Source organism: Brassica napus, chromosome C8 (genome assembly GCF_020379485.1).
Source record: "Brassica napus cultivar Da-Ae chromosome C8, Da-Ae, whole genome shotgun sequence".
Classification (NCBI taxonomy): Eukaryota; Viridiplantae; Streptophyta; class Magnoliopsida; order Brassicales; family Brassicaceae; genus Brassica; species Brassica napus.
In genome coordinates this window covers 31,131,943-31,149,074 of record NC_063451.1, presented here as the reverse complement: position 1 = coordinate 31,149,074, position 17,132 = coordinate 31,131,943, and the positions used below count along the sequence as shown (strand labels likewise).

The window sequence follows — 17,132 nt, the reverse complement described above, 5'->3', positions numbered from 1 at the left end:
ATATTATTTTTGTATAATATTTCTCGTAGTGTTAATTAAATATTTTGTATTAGAAAGAACTAAAATGACTAAAGAAAAAAGTTAATAACATTATTTGACTGTTACCTAAGTTTTTTTTTTTTTGCCAGCAAACATTCACAGACTCATATAGACTCTGTAAACCAAGGTGGTTACTCTGTATCCATGTGTATGACGAAAGACGGTTGTTTCCGAGCACTACGTGCCAAGCTATCCGCCTTTATGTTCTCCGTCCTAGCTAAATGAATAATATCCGAGTTGACGAAACTTCTGCTCAAAAGCTTAATATACCTTCCAGGTAGCTTTCAAATGCTGGCCATTCATCTGGTTCCGAAACCATTTTCACCAATTGAGAAAAATCCGTTGCAAACGTAACCCGAAACTGTCTTAAATTTCTCATACATTTCATTGCCCAAATTAATGCCTCCATTTCTGAATGAAGAGATGAAAGACATGCCTTATATTCCTTGCGCCTAATAAACCATCAAACCCTAGACCGTTACCTAAGTAAAAAGAGTAGAAAAGTAAAGAACCTTAAAATAAAGTTTTAGACAGTGAAATCTTAAAATTTAAGATTTTAAAATTGTTTTTACGTTACAAAACCTCTTCTCTTTTTTTAACAAAACCTTAGAGTGCACAAAATATATTTGAAGTAATCTGTTCATACGAATCATTCTATCCCAGATTGGGAACTTGGCGTTCGAGCATATGATAAGCTAGATATGGCTAAGTCACTATATGATAAACTATAGCTAGTTACTTAGATTACCATTATCAGAGGTGTTTACTGCGTTTCTTAACGTGGAGGGTTCACACTAGCACTAAAAACCGGTTACAAAAGCTATCAAATAAGAAACGACTTTGCAGTGTTTTTGTACTGTTCGTAGGTTCCACTGACACGTGGCGGACCATGATTCGTTTTTTTATTTTATTTTTTTTTCTTTTTAATAAGAGAAAACAAAAAAAAAAATTTTAAAACCTGTTTTAGGTTTTTGCGATAAAGATACTCTTAGTAAGTAGAACTTTTAAAACATTATTAGTAGCTTTAACATTATAACCGTAACTTTTAAAACATGTAAACATTTTTCAAATACAAATATACATGATGTGAAGAAAGAAATACAAAAGTATTTACGTATAAAAAATAACCAAATAAGTGATTTGTCAGAAACATGCTTTTAATACTCCACCAAGTTTATACAATCCATTCTAACTGAATTTCAAAACAAATTAATAACTCCTCATACGTAGCCTATTTAAAACTCAATCCATAACTATATATTAATAGTATCCTTTCATAAACTAGAGAAAAGTTCAGAAACGACAGGTAGTTGAAAAAGGGTTACATAAATAGTTTATCCGGCGATAATGATCACATGGCACGACCTCTACACGGTGCTGACGGCGGTAATCCCACTCTACGTCGCTATGATCCTCGCTTACGGCTCCGTCCGTTGGTGGAAAATCTTCTCACCAGACCAATGCTCCGGAATCAACCGCTTCGTCGCCATATTCGCTGTCCCTCTCCTCTCCTTCCACTTCATCTCCACCAACAACCCTTACACCATAAATATCCGCTTCATCGCCGCCGATACTCTCCAGAAATTAATCATGCTCACTCTCCTAACCCTATGGGCTAACTTCACTCGCTCAGGTAGTCTCGAGTGGAGCATCACCATCTTCTCCCTCTCCACGCTTCCCGACACGCTCGTGATGGGTATCCCCCTGTTAACCGCCATGTACGGCGAGTACTCCTGCTCGCTCATGGTCCAGGTGGTCGTTCTCCAGTGTATAATCTGGAACACGGTTCTCCTATTCTTATTTGAGTACAGAGGAGCGAAGATTCTGATCATGGAGCAGTTCCCCGAGACGGCCGCTTCTATCGTCTCTTTCAAAGTCCATTCCGACGTCGTTTCGTTGGACGGGAACGACCTACTTGAAACGGACGCTGAGATCGGAGGTGATGGGAAGTTACACGTCACAGTGAGGAAGTCAAACGCTTCCCGGAGATTGTTATGTTGTCCAAGTATGACTCCACGTCCGTCTAATATCACCGGAGCTGAGATTTACAGTCTTGACACGACTCCAAGAGGTTCAAACTTTAATCACTCGGACTTCTATTCAGTGATGGGGTTTTCCGGTGGCCGTCCCTCAAACTTTGGTCAGTCGTCTAGGAGTCAAACTCCTAGGCCTTCAAATTTCGAGGTGAGTTGTGGTATGGCTTCGTCGCCTGGGTTAGGATATGACCCGGTTACTTCCGGGTCATACCCATCCCTGAATGCTGAGTTCTCCTCCTCAGTTGCTAATAAAACCATTAACAAAAACCATCATATCGGAGGAAAGTCTAGTAGTAGTCATGATGCTAACGAGCTCCATAAGTTTGCTTGGGGCTCCAACGGAGGATCCGATCAGGGAGCAAAAGAGATCCGAATGATAGTCCCTGAACCTCCTCAAAAAGCAGAAACAAAAGGTTTTTTTTTTTATATAACTTTCTATAGAACTATATTGACACAAAATCTTAAACGAAGTTGCTTATAGTGACAGCTACTGGTCCGAGGAATATAGACTTTGGCGGCGAAGAAGAGTCGGAGAGAGTGAAGGAAGTGGCAACCGGACGAAACAAGCTTCAGTGTAACTCCATGGCGGAGCTAAACCCTAAAGAAGCGGTGGAAACCGTACCAGTAAAACATATGCCGCCTGCCAGTGTGATGACTAGGTTGATACTGATAATGGTGTGGAGGAAACTCATCAGGAACCCTAACACTTATTCTAGTCTCATTGGTCTCATATGGGCTCTCGTTGCTTTCCGGTAACTAATCAAGAACCAATCAGTACTTCATTATTAATATATTATCATTATAGACTAGAACCGAGTTATGATTGGTTTTTGAAATTTGAAAAGGTGGAATGTGGCAATGCCTAGAATCATTCAGCAATCAATCTCAATCCTCTCTGATGCTGGTCTTGGTATGGTAATGTTCAGTTTGGGTAAGTCCCATCTTCCTCACTCTTGTTTATGTGTTTTAATTACGCCAATGCACAGTTACAAACAAATTAATTGTTGCATTTTTTGGTTGGTAGTCAAAAATGGTTTAGTATCTTTTAGATTTTTTGGGGGACTTATTCTTGAACCTCTAGGTTCACCAACCAATAAAATTGTGTTATTTCATATTCGAAATCTTTTAAAAAAGGAAACAAAATATTTTCTCAAGCTATAAGTTATATTATATTTTTAAAACAAAAAGGTAAAAAGAAATAAATTAAAAAAAGTAGTAATTAAAAAATATTTTTAACGTCCTCAGCAATATACTAAACTTTAAATTCTAATCCCTAATCCCTAAACCCTAAATCTTAAATCCTAAACCCTTGGGTAAACCCTAAACTCTTGGATAAATCCTAAACTCCAAATCAAAAACACTAAATACTCAAGGGTTTAGGGTTTAGAATTTAGGGTTTAGGATTTTAGGATTTAGTGTTTTTGATTTAGAGTTTAGGATTTATCCAACGGTTTAGAGTTTGCCCAAGGGTTTAGGGTTTTGATTTAGGGTTTAGGGATTAGAATTTAAGGTTTAGTGTTTTACTGACAACGATAAAAATATATTTTTTTTAAATTCGTTTTTCTCTAACTACTATTTTTTCTAATTTTTTTAACCTTTTTATTTTAAAATATAATATATCTTGAAAATATTTTGTTTCTTTTTCTAAAAGATATCGAATTTGAAATAATGAAATCCTATTGGTTGGTGAACCTAGAGCTTCACCCTAGGTATTTTGTTTCCTTTTCTAAAAGATATCGAATTTGAAATAATGAAATCCTATTGGTTGGTGAACCTAGAACTTCACCCTAGGTATTTTGTTTCCTTTTTTAAAGGATATCGAATTTGAAATAATGAAATCTTATTAGTTGGTGAACCTAGAGCTTCACCCTAGAGTTGAACCCAAGAATAACTTTTTTCGGGGTGGTCCGTTGTGGGATGGACCATCCGAGAATGTATGGTCAACGATGAGACGTCGTATTACAAAGTGGTCGTTGTGTGAGGACAGCTGAGCTCGTGTTCATGATTGTTGCGTGGTCCACAATACTAACAGGAGTTTACATTTCATTCATATTTACGTGTATGCTATCATCATTTATTGGATTTACATTGTATTTACATGATGTATCCTATCATCATTTATTGTAATAGATGTTGCATTTACATGATATATCCTATCAACATTTATTGTGTTTGAATGGAAATTAAATAATTGGTTGCACAAATGGTCTAGGGTTGTTCATGGCATTGCAACCTAAATTAATCGCTTGCGGAAACTCTACTGCAACTTTTGCAATGGCTGTGAGGTTCTTGACAGGACCAGCAGTAATGGCCGTTGCTGCCATGGCTATTGGATTACGCGGAGATCTATTACGTGTGGCCATAGTTCAAGTAAATACAGTTGATGTGGCTAAAACAACTTTGATAATTTCATTATAACAAATCACTAAACGAGATCTTGTGGTAGGCTGCATTGCCTCAAGGAATCATGCCGTTTGTGTTTGCAAAAGAATACAGTGTTCATCCGGCAATCTTAAGTACAGGGTTAGTATTTTATCTTGGATAAAGAGAAACTTTCATGCGTATTATTACTAATGTTGATATTACAGGGTAATATTTGGAATGCTTATTGCACTACCGATCACACTTGTTTACTACATTCTACTTGGGCTATAAAAAGCTCTGTCATGGAGAGATTTGCTGCAGAAAAACAAGAGAATTCCAAATTAGTTGAATAAAAGAGAATGTAACACGAGGTCTAGTAAAGTTAGTGACCAATATTTGATTTGAGGATTAAAAAGCTCTTTTCTTTCCAGTATTTTGTTTTTTTTGATAAACTTTGATTCCAAAGGCTTTTTAATTTTCTTTCCAGTATTTTCCTAGAGATTAGAAGATGATGACAATGATAGAGACAAGAAGCGCAGAACAAGGGCAACAAGGGCAACAAGACAAAGCAACCAACAAAAGAAAAAGCGTCTGACTATATATCTGATTTTGCCCTTTTACGGAGCGTGAAGGTTGTTTTTGTATACTATCATTTCTCATTTTGTATTTTTTTTTTGAACAACTTCTCATTTTGTATTATTCATTGTTCCTTTTTTTTTTGAACAACTTGAACTACCATTATCTTTTTTTTTAAATGAATGTTAAATTATATTCAAGACCAAAAAAAAAACTGTTTTGCATCTAGTGCATCTATAGAACTTTTAAAGAATGAAAGAAGTTGGTTGGAAAAATCATTTCGCTAAGCAATTTTCTCTTTTCCTTGCTTTCTTTACTACTCAGTGTCTGGTAGAGAACAAGACCTTAAGACCCTCGACATACTTCTTGTCTCCTAACTGTCAAATGGCAGATAGTCTGTTCCTCATTGTTTTATCCAAGATCTTGATAAGCCTCATTATCGGTTATACTTAACATTTTCTATCGACATGTGTTTTGAACCATGACGGCCTAGACCATCTTCAAAAGATACTCTATAACTTCAAATATAAAGTTTTTTGCTCTTCAAAAATAAACTTCAAAACATTAAATTTGAAGTTCTAATGAGTGAAACTCTATATTTGAAGTTTCACTTCTCAAAACTTCAAATTTAAAGTTTCATATTTTTATTTGCATTTTGGTCTCTACAATTACACATCGCATTTATAATTCTTAAATATTTTATTGTTTATTGTATTAATCCTAAAAAATTTCATATCTCATAAAATTTCAGTTTTTTTTTTATAAATTTAAGTTTTACACACAAAATTAAACAAAACTTTAAAATAAGATTTAAAATATTTTAAAAGTAGATTTAGACAATAACAATACAAAAGAAATTTAACAACAAAAATTCTTTTCAAAAATTATATGAAGACATAACTATTACACAAATTTAAATATTACAATACTAGTAGTCATGTATATTTGATCCAGAACCTCCAAAATCTCCAAAATATTGTTCAAACAAATTTTGTGTAACCAAAGATGGTTGTTGTTTTGATGTCTATTTCGTACAATTCTTTTTTATCATGTTGAATGTATTCACTGAGTTTTAATATCATTGATAGAAATTAAGTCTTTTAGCAATATTTATTTTCCTCTTTTACTTTCTTGTTCAGATCTAATGTATTTACAAGTTTAAGATCACCTGATTTCAACAACTTTTAGTTTATGATCTACAAATTAAAAATAATTAAAGAGAGTCGTTTTTACTTTGAAATACACTAGTTGATCATATATGCATTACGAAAATAGTTTTATGGAATAATATGGTATTTTCTTGAAGTTTAATATTAATTATGTTATTTCTATTTAAAATTTGAATTTTAATATAACATTTTATTTGTTAATATTGTTGTAATATTTTTATATATGTGCTTAGTTATTTACTTTTATGAATTTAAATTAACTATGACAAATATAAAGATCATAAGATAAAATACAAATAGTTTTGAAGTTAAGTTTGAAGTTTTATTTTTGGAGAAAAATACTTTTAAACTTTAAATTTAGAGTTTTGAAAACTTCGTAATATAATATAATGTCTCTTTGGATATGCTCTTAGACAGCGATAACCTACATCCACCTCAAAAGTAGTTTACTAGGTTTTGTTTAATGTTTGTTTCTAACGACCAATATGGTATTGTGTTACTAAGAATATAATGAAGAAAAATCAATCTGAAATATGAAATAGCGAGATTGTAGTTATTTGATTTTTTTTTATATTGTCACGTAATTTGAATAAGACTAGGGAAACATTTTTGAAGCCAGCTTACAAATAATATCAGGGGGAAAACAAATCAGCCATCTATGAAACTCATCATTTTGCCAATCAAGTCACTTCAGATTATTACTAATTTCTTGGAGTCTCTAAATTTTGGTAGATGTAGCTAATTTAATAAATGTTTCAATAATTTTATTTAACAATTTTGAAAATTTTATGTTTGTGTAATTTTCTTCAAAAAAAAATTGGAGACATACCAATGCTATGTTTAAGATCAGCTGTACATGTCTCTGACCATTACGGCATGGTAATGTATTTTCTCCGTTTTAGAAATATACATATTATGAATTTTTCTTTTCAATATAATATATTAAACAAAAATTATAAATTAAAATTCTGTAAAAGTTTGTATTTATTGAATTTTTATTAGTTAAAAATTATTAAAAAAATACTAATCACTGATAATTATGCATTTCTAATTAAAATTTAATATGTTTTCATGTGAAAAATTCTTAGAATATACATTTTAAACACAAAGAATATTAATTACATAGACAGATAGGGCCGAACTGAATCCGATTTGAAAAAGTAGTATCGAACTCAAACTGAAATTGGTTAAATATCCGAACGGGTTTAAAATTTTGGTATCTAGAAAACCGGAATCAAACCCGGCTCTAACCTAAGTATTTCGGGTACCCGAATGTATCCGAAATAGATTTATATAATTAAATATATTACTTGTTTTTAGATTTGATATATTAAAAAGATCTAAAATATATAAGATATTTTGAAGTTATCCAAAACTAAATTTCTAAAATAGCTAAATGATACTCAAAACACCAAAGATACTTGAAATATCTATTAATTTTCTATTCAAATATTCAAGCCATGCCTATTTAAATGTTAAGTTTAGGTATTTTAGCTTGCAATATTCAATTTTATATACATTATATTATTTCTAATTTTAGATTTTGAGAAATTTAAAGTATATATGATTTTTTTAAAAGTATAAATAGGTTAGCCAAATCCGAACCAAAATTTATAAATATCTGAATATGGCTAAAACTTTTAAGCCCGAAAATCCGAATAGACCCGAACCGAATCCGAATGAGTACCCGAATGCCTACTCCTAGTCTCAGACCACTGCTCATTATTTTGCGGTGAAGAAAGGTCCAACGTACACCGTCTTTAAAGTTTAAACCCAAATGAAACATTTTTTTTCTTGAATCCTATCGATAAATATCATGTGAGGAGAAAAAGGTTATGTATGTTATACACTTGCACTCTGATCCATCTGAAGTTTGTATTCAATTTTCGTAAGACGATCCATATATTTCGGTTGAAATAGAAACACATAATGATAGGTTAACATATGACTGAAAATTGGTTCAGCACTGTATAAGTTTTGAATATCGTTGCGTGAATAATCGTTGGTTTGCGAATAACATACTCAACGCACATCTTTTCCTTCTACAGAATTGAAAAAGTCTTGCAATAAATAATCGACAATCACAGACTAGACCAGCCATTGAGATTAGATTAGCGTATTTTGTTATTGATTTATCTTTTACACAATCTTAAGGCCAACATGCCTCGCACAAAGCCTGAATGAACTCCGTGCACCATTTTACCCAAAACTTGTATTTAAATAAGTCACTGTGAAAATAAATTATAAGTAGTTGATTTATCTATTGAAAAACATTAATGTACAAAATTCATCTTTGTGAAACAAGAAAAAAAATTCAAAACATCTAATTTTCAGTAGGATACATACAGTCCTATATATATATATATTTTGTTTTTTTGAACTGTCATTTATTATTTCTTGCTATTATCGAAAATGTCTTTGAGAATCAGAAATCCTACTATATATTAATTGAGAAGTCACTTTAGTGATTTTTGCTTACGTGTCGATCATAGGTGAACTCTTACAAAATTGTTATAATTTGATTGGTCCATGATTTTTAATTTTTATTTATTTTAATTAAATCTAAAAAGAAAAGGTAAGTCTACAACCAATTAATATCACTTGCCAAATAATTTACATAATATTACAAATAATGATTTATGGTAACTAATTATTAAAATTATAGAAAGAGAAATAAATTGATCATTTTTTATATTTAAAAAATACATAAACTAATAAACGACAAACCGTTTATATAAATCAATATAATGATTTTATATTCTTATTTAAAAACATTATATTTTATATAAACTATCATAATTACAATTAACATCTTCTAAAGTTCATATTATATGCTTTATAAATCATCTATAAAAACATTTATCAAATTATTTATCTTGGTTTATTGTATATTTTAAATTATTATAAGAGTTTGTAAGTCATCTATAAGAGCTTAAATCCAAAGTTATATATCCTACTATATATTAATTGAAAAGTCATTTAAGATATTTTTGGTTATGTGTCAATCATTTATAAAATCTTAAAAAACTGTTATAAATTGATTGTCGATAATATTTTATTTCTATTTATTTTTTTATTTTAATTAAATTTAAAAGAAAAAATAAGTTTATAAACAGTTAATATCACTTGCCAAACAATCTACATAATATTACAAATAATTATTTATGATAACTAATTGTTGAAACTATAAAAAGAGTAATAATGTTTAATCAATTTTTATATATTTATCAACTACATAAAATAGTAAACAAATTTTTATATTAAAATCGATATAATGATTTTATATTCTTATATAAAGCCTTATATTTGTATATGGTCTTATATTTGTATATAAATTATTATAGTAACTATTAATATCTAATAAAATCCATACATGATTTATAAATCATTTATAAAATTATAAATACGTTTATAAAAAATTATTTATCTTGGCTTATCATATATTTTAAATTATGATAAGAGGTTTTAATTTATTTATACAAGCTTAATTGAGAAATCATTTAAGGCATTTTTGGTTATGTGTCGATCATTTATAAAATCTTAAAAGCCGTTTTAAATTGATTGTCGATAATTTTTAATTTATATTTATTTTTATTTATTTTAATTAGATTTAAAAGAAAAAAAATAAGTCTATAAACAGTTAATATTACTTATCAAAAAATCTACATAATATTACAAATAATTATTTATGTTAACTAATTGTTGAAACTATAGAAAGAGTAATAATGTTTGACCAATTTTTATATATTTATAAACTATATAAAATAGTAAACATTTTTTTTATTAAATTCGATATAATGATTTTATATTCTTGTATAAAGCCTTATATTTTATATGGCCTTATATTTGTATATAAAGTATTATAATAACTATTAATATCTGAAAAAATCCATACATGATTTATAAATCATTTATAAAATTATAAATACATTTATAAAATTATTTATCTTGGCTTATCATATGTTTTAAATTATGATAAGAGATTTTAATTTATTTATACAAGCTTATAAATTAATTTATAAAATATATTTTTAAATTTCATTTTACATTAAATGACTAATCACTTAATTAATTTTTTCTTATGTGTCGATCATATATATAGAGTTTGAGAAAAAATATTATAATTTGATTTGTTAATGGAGTTTCAATTTTTCTTTATTTTATGAGTACGAAAATTAGTTTTAGAAATAATTTTATCAGTATCCAAACGACCTAAATATATTGCACAAAATAATTTATGGTAATTAAATATGTGATTTATATAATATATATAATGCTTCATAAAATCATTTTAGCAATCGAATATTTCTAAACTATATAAAATATTTCAAGAGTTTCAGTATTATATACCTTCAAAACTTAAGTAATTTTATTAAAAACTGAATTATGAATATTATATATAACTAATTTTAGTACAATTATCAATACAAAATTTCAAAAAATATTTAAAACAGCCATATTTATCTTTTTTTAAAAATTATTCTTAGAAAATATTTAACAAAAACACATAATGATAAAAATATATTTTAATTTGAAAAATTATAATAAATATATTATTATAAAACATTCAAACCCGCAACCGCGGCATCTACCTAGTAGTCGGTAAACAAAACATATGGAAGGGGAATTGTATTAATGGTATGGGTTGGTATTAAATATGAACCGATCATCCGTTTCTTGAATAAAGTTTGTCTTATTGAACAAGTTCATATCATCCGTTTCTTGAATAAAGTTTGTCTTATTGAACAAGTAATTTTTCTAGCATTTCTTTTTCTGTTTCAAAATATGTCTTTTTTAATGTATTCTCAGCATACGTTTTGGCACAATACACTTAAATTCATCCTAAATAATAATGAAGAAAAATATAAGATAGAACATTATACAAAATACTTGTTTTTAAAGTGTACCCATATAAAAGCCGACTTTTTACTACGAAAAAGAAAACTATTTATTATAATTTTTTCAAATTAAAGGACGTGTCTTCCAACTGAAGAGTGGAGCATTGATGCTTTGATCAATCTGCTCCCAAAACCACGAATCTGGAACGTGGAGGGCAGAGTCCGAGGAACTAATCTCGGGAATGGACGCTTCCAATTGGACTTTGAGAACGAACATGACCTCCAGCCGGTTTTAAACAAGAGGCCATGCCATTTTAATCAATGGAGCTTTGCATTAGAGCGATGGGAACCCTTTACACGGGAGGACTTCCCTAACTCAGTCCCTTTTTGGATTAGTGTTACGGGTGTTCCAGTCCACTTCTTGAATGATGGTACTTTCTCAGAGATTGCCAAGGCCCTGGGAAAAAAAGCTAACGTTGGATTCAAAACGAGCAAAAATCCAAGTTTCCATTAACGTGGATAACCCCTTACAATTTGAAAGGAGAGTTGGTTTTCCCGATGGTGATATAGGGAGGGTAACGTTTGTGTATGACGGTCTCCATCGATATTGCTTCAACTGTAAACATATCTCTCATGATGAGAACTCGTGTCCGTTACTGACGGAGAAAGAACGTGAACACAGGAGACTTCAACGTCTCGATCAGAATATCAACAGTGAAAAAAATCTTCAGCTCGAGCTTGTGTGTCTCAGGTTACAAATGAAAATTTTTGATTCTCAACTAGACTGTTCGAAACTGGATTTGAGCCAACTAGTAAATATATACTCATTTATATGTATTGGTGTAACGTGTATAAATGGAAAAAATTATGTGCATGTAAAATGGAACCATCATACATATGAAATGGAATGTCATATATTTATTTGGACCGACAATAAAACTTAGATGAACTGCAAATTATTTCGTTAACCAACTCACACAAATGTAGACTTCTTAAAAAGTTCTCTTAACCTATAAGTAATGACACTCCACTGGTTATTTCATAGTAAATTTACTTTTTTTTATTATATTCTATTTGTCGAACTTATAATAAAAATATGAATTTACAGTGAATAAGTATGAGGTATGTTTTGTTGTATTTACAGTGAATAAGCATGGGTCAACATTAAGTGTTTCCATGCAATCATAGAAATTTCATAATTTCACCAATATGTATTATTCTATTTATTTTGTTCCATTTTATTTGGATTTAAAGTTTCTATTTGAGTTTAAGGTTTATATTTGGGTTTAGAGTTTAGTGATTAAAGTTTGGAGGTTAGTATTTAGAAGGTGGGGTTGAGTTTGGGGTCAATATTAACTTCTTTCATGCAATCACAGTCATTTCATAATTTTACCAATAAATACTATGATATTTATTTTGTTTCATTCCATTTGGGTTTAAAGTTTATATTTGAATTTATGGTATATATTTGGCTTTAGTTTTAGTGATTAGTGTTTAGGCTTTATTATTTGAATGTTGGGGTTGAAGTTGAGGTCAACATAAACTTCTTTCATGGAAATATAGTCATTTCATAATTTCACCAATATGTACTATACTATTTATTATGTTCCATTCCATTGAGGTTTAGGTTTTACATTTGCATTTAGGTTTTATATTTGAGTTTATGGTTTAGTGATTAGAGTTTAGATTTACTATTTTGAGTTGATGGTGGAATTGGGATATAGTTTATTATTTAGGGCCTAGGATGGGTTTGGTGCCCTATTATATTTTGATGATATGTAATAGAATACTCCGAAATTTTCAAATCATGTGTTAATGCATTCTTGGACTTGATATTTGTAAGTAAATGAAATAGCCCTTTTTTACGGGTTTTAATTTTACATCACTCGTTTTACTGCATATATACAGTAAAAATACATTTGGTAACTTTCCCTTTTGACGTGGCTTCCTCTTCTTCTTTTAAATGGAATAACTGTTAAACATTATTGGCCATATATTCCATCGCTTACGTATTTGCTCTCCAAACTGACAACGTCATCACCTATCAGACGTTAACTGGGAACCTGTTAAATAATGGAAAGATAAAACAGACTGGGAAGTGGTGTAAAAATCTGACATTACATTATGTCAAAATCAGTATTAATTACTTAATTTATACACTATGGCTATTCAGCAAATAAACCCTAATAATTATCGTTATTCTAGTAGTATACATCATTTTAAGCTTTCTATTTGGAAAAAGGAGAATAGCATTTTAAAGAGAGAAGAAGAAAAGATAAATGACAGGTGATATTGTGATGGTGGCTGTCGGCAAAACCACTGACCACTGGTTTGAGGTCTACGACAAGTAAATCGGTTATAGTGGGTAGTGGCGGTTCTGAGGGGAAGTATTACAAGCACCCGCTTTCAGTCCACAAAAAATATTTGCATAAATCAGCCTTTTTTAAAAAAAATTATCTACAAAATTTATAAAAGTGGCCAATTTTTTTAAAATTGCTTGTGGTCTTTTTTATTTCAGGACCGACACTGATATTTGGTAACATTATTTTTTGGGTGTAAATGTTAAGAATCGAACGTACCATTGACAGTAGCGGAGCCACTTAGGTGTGAGGAGGGTTAGTTGACCCATGAAAAATATATAAATTATGAACTTTAGGTTTAGTTTATATGTAATTGTTGTGGTGAGATGATTACATTTCCTTTCTTGATCCCTATAATAATTTAGTTATGATCCATGTAAAAAAAACTTTCTCCCTACTATGCGATTGCCTCTCTTATTTAACTCTCACAGAACTTTCTCTATGTTCTGAAGACATCGCGTTAATGTTACATTTTTAGGTTACATTTTTATGAACCTGAAATCCACAACATCTTCAAAAAAGCTATTGGCTTTGATCCAATAGTGGATTTTAAACCTTAATTTAATTTGCTCGAGCTGAACTTACAATCTCTATATGGCCCTTAACTCTCAAACTGGAAACTAAAAAGGAAATTAGTGTTTGGGCTGTTAACATGACCACTTCTGTTTTCTCTATAGAATGGGTCTACTTTTATATCGGGCCACATTTCGTTTTTGATGGTATTTCATTTTCATCATCTATTAACACCCAATATTAATTAGATTGTTTTTTTTTTCCGAGAAAGTATATTAATTAAATTATTATGATCCCTATGAATATCCCTTATATATTAATTGAAAAACATTACAATTTTTAAGTGTAGTCATCACCGGAATGAAATTCAGAATCCTTAGAAAATATATTGGTCCAATTAAGTATATATTATATTTTTCATTAAACTAATTATAAAATTAATTAAAGTGTACAATTACTATTTTCTTTTCTTTCCATAAATAAAAACTACGAAATTGTCAAATATGACTAATATATATATATATGACAATTAATGATTCTAATAATAAAGATTTGATAACAATTTATATCTCATTCACAGTTTTTGTTTAATTTTATATTATTAAAATAAAAATTAAACAATCAAATTAGCTATAAAATTAAAATATAGATTTTTTTCCGTATATGTTATATTTTGAATTTTAAAAAATGACAAAATTACTAAAACAAGAGAAACATTTAAAAAGTTTAGAACATGTAGTTTGTACTAATAAAAAAAATATCATGTTGAGTTGTCACGTAATTTGAATGTTAATTTGTTTACGTGGCGGCTTGAAAATCAATTGAGAATTTTGTTAGTCCAAAATTAAATTGTTAAAGAATGTTATATTATATAGTATGTCTATTATGGACTATTCATTTGTCAAATTGAAAATTATTATATATTATTTTCTTAAATAAAACCTACAGAATTACCTAATGTGATTATGATATATATAGTAATTAATAATTTTAAATAATGAAGATTTGCTAATAATATGTATACTTTCTATCATTTTTGTTTAATTATTTATTATTAAAATAAATTACGCAATTACATTAATCATATATTAAAAATTTAGATATTTTTGTATATGTTATATTTTGAATTTTTCAAAACGAGTATAAATTAGTAAAACTGTTAAAAATCTCACATAAACTTTTGTGATCAATGTTTAATTTTTTTTCTATAATAAGATACAACGATAATAAAATCATATAAATAAATAATTTTATTTTAATAGGTGTTTATGTTAATATATATATATATACTTCATATCGTTTAAATTTAATTATATATCATATACGATAGATAATATCGATTGTTTTGATTTATTTATCTTAAAATGATCGTGAATAAACATGAGCGGTCATTTGATTTATATGTGCAAGCCAATTTATTACATAATAGTACTTATTTATTAGTTATTTAATATATAATTATTATTTTATTATTTCATAATATGCAGAAAAATATAAAATAAGTAATAAATATAAAATAATTATTCTGCACAAGACGCATATCTTAACCTAAGTATGTATCTCTTTAATAATTTTGAATCTAAAATATTTCTAAATCTCAGACCAAAATAAAAGAAAGAAATTAGAATAAACTCAAAAATCAATATTTATATCGAGCAATAACCAAAATGACACAAAAAAAAAAAAATATCGAAGACAGATATGATTGGCACGTGAACGTAAACTTCTCATAACTATAATTAACTTTTAAATTGCTAAATCATGATATAAAACCGAGCTGACATAGTTTTATTGTAACCAAATAGTATGCATGAGATTTTTCGACATAAACGTTAGGTTTTTATGCGATAAATTTTGACCTAAAATATTTTTAAAAATGGAATTAGTTCATTAGTAAACAAATTATGTAATTAACAAAAGAGTTTTTAAAATTTTGTTTAAAAGCCAAAAATATTAATTCGATCAATAATGTAAATTTTTATTTCTATATGATATTTTTTAAATAATTTTTATATATATTTAGGCAAGACGTATCTATTATCCTCGTGCCGAATTAAAAGAAGAACATTTGCACCCCCAACGCTTTTCTTGACCAGTAAGTACAAATATTCACCCTGCAATTTATTTTTGTCGCTATGTTTCAAAACCGACTTAAAAATGGGATGAGAAGTATCTCACAAGCCAAAGGCCAATAAAATTCCGATGAAATAAAAAAAAAAACACATCCTTCATTTTTAGTAGTGATCGGGCACAAACGCTAACTAACACCGTTAAATCCCAATTTTCACGGCGTGACGATGAAGAGAATCGTGAGGATATCATTCACCGACGCGGAAGCCACCGATTCCTCCAGCAGCGAAGACGACGAGCAAACAAACACCGAGTCGCCGCCGTCGCGACGCCGAGGGAAGAGGTGCGTCAACGAGATCGTCATCGACCCGACCGATTCCGCCGGTAAGAACAATCGCGATCGCGGCGGGAAGACGCGGTTCAAGATCAGGATTCCGGCGAGGCTTCAGAAGAAGAATAAGAAGTTCCGAGGGGTGAGGCAGAGGCCGTGGGGGAAATGGGCGGCGGAGATCAGGTGCGGCAAAGCTCGCGACGGACGGCCCGTTCGCGTCTGGCTTGGGACGTTCGAGACGGCGGAGGAAGCTGCTTTGGCTTACGATAAGGCGGCGGTTCAGCTGATCGGGCCTGACGCGGTGACTAATTTCGGGGGTCTTAAGGTGGTGTCTAAGGCGGCGAAGGAAGGTTCCGATGCTGGCACCTCCGCAGAGGCCTGATCGTCTTTTGTGAATTGATTATTTTTTTACTTTTTTAACTTTTGAAAGTTGTCTTTGTGAATAAGTCATAACAACATATGTGCAGTTTTTTAATCTCTCATTCTGTGATTCTGGTTTTTGTGTTTCTTCCATTGTGCAGATTTGGAATCGCTATTTGTTGCATTTTTGATGTTTTATGGATTTGATTTATAAAGTCTTTTCATTTGGATCGAAATTGAGACAACGAAATGGCTTAAGTTCGAAACTACACATGTAATTGTCGCTTTGTTCAGTCTCAGTTTACTCGTTAGATTTTACAAGAGAAGCAAGCATGCATACTTTCTTAGAGATCAAAGATCCTCTTGCAATATGCGACTCTGTTATTACTGCCATACCTCGTCCAAGTTCCTTATCCTGTGATAGTGAATCTGCTTAGTCATATCAGAGCGAAGCTGCTAAGCCAGATCATTCACAA

The 17,132-nt window shown here is 30.0% G+C and overlaps 2 protein-coding genes across 2 annotated transcripts; both read left to right on the top strand.

Moving 5' to 3' along the window:
* Positions 1-1,346: 1,346 nt before the first annotated feature.
* LOC106425911 (auxin efflux carrier component 7-like) lies at positions 1,347-5,597 on the top strand. The gene is made up of 6 exons (XM_048766530.1): positions 1,347-2,488; positions 2,563-2,827; positions 2,921-3,006; positions 4,288-4,445; positions 4,522-4,598; positions 4,664-5,597. Exons 1-6 carry the CDS (start codon positions 1,387-1,389, stop codon positions 4,728-4,730), a joined length of 1,755 nt encoding a protein of 584 aa, XP_048622487.1. The 5' UTR covers positions 1,347-1,386; the 3' UTR covers positions 4,731-5,597.
* Positions 5,598-16,015: 10,418 nt separating this feature from the next.
* On the top strand, positions 16,016-16,892 carry LOC106425919 (ethylene-responsive transcription factor ERF069-like). The gene has a single exon (XM_048766529.1). The coding sequence runs from the start codon at positions 16,193-16,195 to the stop codon at positions 16,676-16,678; it is 486 nt and encodes a 161-aa protein (XP_048622486.1). The 5' UTR covers positions 16,016-16,192; the 3' UTR covers positions 16,679-16,892.
* Positions 16,893-17,132: the final 240 nt, after the last annotated feature.